The 3,007-nt window shown below is 36.2% G+C and overlaps 1 protein-coding gene across 1 annotated transcript; it reads right to left on the bottom strand.

Annotated features, from left to right (window-relative positions):
* Positions 1,727-2,556, bottom strand: LOC110271083 (zinc finger BED domain-containing protein RICESLEEPER 2-like). The gene is made up of 2 exons (XM_021121192.1): positions 1,908-2,556; positions 1,727-1,822 (listed from the first exon to the last, which is right to left on the bottom strand). Exons 1-2 carry the CDS (start codon positions 2,539-2,541, stop codon positions 1,761-1,763), a joined length of 696 nt encoding a protein of 231 aa, XP_020976851.1. The 5' UTR covers positions 2,542-2,556; the 3' UTR covers positions 1,727-1,760.

Genomic DNA, 3,007 nt, shown 5'->3' on the forward strand with positions numbered 1-3,007 from the left:
TCACCCTAGGTTTTCACTAAATCGTGAATTAGGCAACTGTCCTAGGGATACTAACTCTAATTTTATTTCTCATCTTTCTAACTTTCCATACTTTCCATTTTCCAATTTAAAATAGGTCCATAACCAGAACTAGCACCGATACCAGAACCAGCACTAGCACCAACTAATTCGACTTAATGATTCTGTATCAATATCTCATATCTTCACTTAGAGCAAGTGAAATCACTTCACTACATCTACCCAGAGAGTTTAATTTATCTCATTCAATATTCATCATTGTTAATTAATCATTCCATCATTTCATTTTCAACAAAAGCAACACTCAACATCAACCAACACCAGCATGAGGGACATCTCAATTGTACAAACACAAGCAATGCAAAGAAGTAATACACAAGTAAGGTTAAGTAATACAAGTAGCATTTAGTCATATAACGTAGTCAATTAGGAAAATTTATACAATTAGGCAAACCCAAACAAATTAAACAAATGCAAATGATGTATGTCTGCCCTATGGCCGATGATATCATTTGTCGGTTATATAGCCAAACCTGATATGTCCGGTAGCTAACCCAAATATCGTCTCTCAACACGAAGAGAATCATCAACCTTCTAGGAGGGAATCCTCAATCTATCACTCAGAGAGAGACTGTGATATGACAATAAAAAATCCTCAACCTAACTCAATCATACCACAGTCAGGAATCAAATTGAAGGGAATCCTCAACCTTCTCCATTCAATCACCCGATGTAGCAAGAGAGGAAATTCTTAACCTCGCTTGCCCACCGTAACAAGAGAGGAAATCGTTAACCTCATCTTTTCCATTACAGCAAGAGAGAGAATCCTCTATCTCAGCTTGCCTATCAATGAGTAGCATCCAACCACAGTCCTCACCATTTCAATTCGAAATTCATTTCAATTCAACTCAAGCAAACATACCCGCAATCCGAATTAATCATTACAGAATTAAACCAAAGAGAATCTTCAACCTTCTATTCAACTCTGTGTTGCGACAAGTGAGGGAATCCTTAACCTAAGCTCATCTACCACGACAAGAGAGGGAATCCTGAACCTCAATTTGTTTATCACAGCAAGTGAGAGAATCCTCAATCTCAGCTTGCCTTTACGTGAGCGAGATAACACCACCGTCCTCACAACACAAATCTTATTATCTCTTTAATCATAATCACAACACGAGAGAAGGAATCCTCTACCTCAACTCACCTGTTCATCCTAGGATATAGTGACCGTCACACTTCACCATCATCACCTTGTCCAAAACTTCACTCACTTATACAAGATATAACTCGGAGGGAATCTTCAACCTCCCCAATCCTCCATCATTCTCCGATTATCAATAACTTACACCCATCGCTCATTTCGCTCATTATCATCATTAGGGGTGGAAGTGGGGCGGGTAGGGGCGGGTTTTTGCCCTACTCGACCCCGCCCCGCCCTCCTTGTACCCCACTAGTTACAACCCGCGGGTAGTAAATTACAGAACCCGAACCCGCCCCTGCGGGTACCCGCCCCACCCCGACCCGCCCCTATAAAAATTAAATATTTTAATTTTTACTTATTCATATATAAATTAAGACAAAAATTTAAAATTCATAGATAAATTAAAATACAAATATAAAATTCATACAATGTCATTAGCTAAAATAACTTGAAATTTAAAAAAATGTTGTTAGAGCACCACAAATTTAACACCATAATAAAGAAATTATAATATTAGATATAAAATGATCTTCAACCCTTATTCTTGATCACTTTCAACATCTTCATCATCATTAAAAGTTTGCAAATCAAGATTTAAACCTGAAAATTAAAAGAGATAACAATTAACAAATTAATCGGTACTATGAAAAAAATTTACATAAATGAAGATTAATCAATATATCACCTTTATTTCCCAAAGGTGCCCACAACCAACTTTGGCCACACATCAAAGCTTCAATTATGTCTTGTTTGAGCTTTGCACGATGAGGAAAAATCACACGACCACTTGTACTAAAAGCAGATTCAGAGGCAACAATGGACACCGGAATAGCATATATATCCTTAGCTATTTTTGCAAGAACTTTAAATTTCATCTGATTGTTCTTCCACCATTTCAAAACATTAAAGTTAGGATCATTTGGAGGATGAATTTCCTCCTCAAGATAATGATCAAACTCAACATTCACATATGAACTCCTTGTCATTTTTCTTCTTTTAAGATACACCATATAATCATCACCCCCAAATAAACTTGCATTTCCACTTTCATTAAGTTCTTTTGTACCAACACTAACACCAACACTGACATGTGACACATCAGAACTCATTTTTTGAGTGTATTCATTAACCAACTCATTACACAACTGATGAATTCTATCAACTTGCTTGGAGCATTCTGTTGGATCTGGATACATTTTTTCAAATTGAAACTCAATCCCAACCATCTTGTACCTAGGGTCTAAAACAGCAGCAACACCCATAATGCCATGAATTTCATCCCAATACTTTTCAAATTTCTTCTTCAAGTTAGATGCCATATTAGCAACTAATGGTTTAGTAGAAATTTCCCATTCATCCAATGACACTTTTATTTTACAAACCAAAGTAAAATAAAGATTAGTAGTCGGAAATTTAGACCCAGAAAACAATTGAGTAACATCATAAAACAATTTCAATCTGTCATAGATTTCCTTTGCAAGTTCCCACTCCTCATTACTTGGCACAGTTTTATATTGGGGTTCCTTCTGCCTTAACCTAGAAAAGACAGCTTTATACAACAAAGCAGTTTCTAACATCAAATAAGTTGAGTTCCATCTAGTTGGGCAATCAAGAACTAATTTCCTAGTAAATTAGATCGCTGTTTTAGCACACCAACTCACAAAAGTTTCGGTCCTTTTCTGTGTTGCAGTCCAATACAATACACTACTACGAATCTTTTCTATACTTTCCTTAACAATACTTAAGCCATCCTTCACAATCAAATTCAATATATGAGCACAACAA

The sequence above is a fragment of the Arachis ipaensis genome, chromosome B04 (assembly GCF_000816755.2).
Source record: "Arachis ipaensis cultivar K30076 chromosome B04, Araip1.1, whole genome shotgun sequence".
In the NCBI taxonomy this organism is placed as follows: Eukaryota; Viridiplantae; Streptophyta; class Magnoliopsida; order Fabales; family Fabaceae; genus Arachis; species Arachis ipaensis.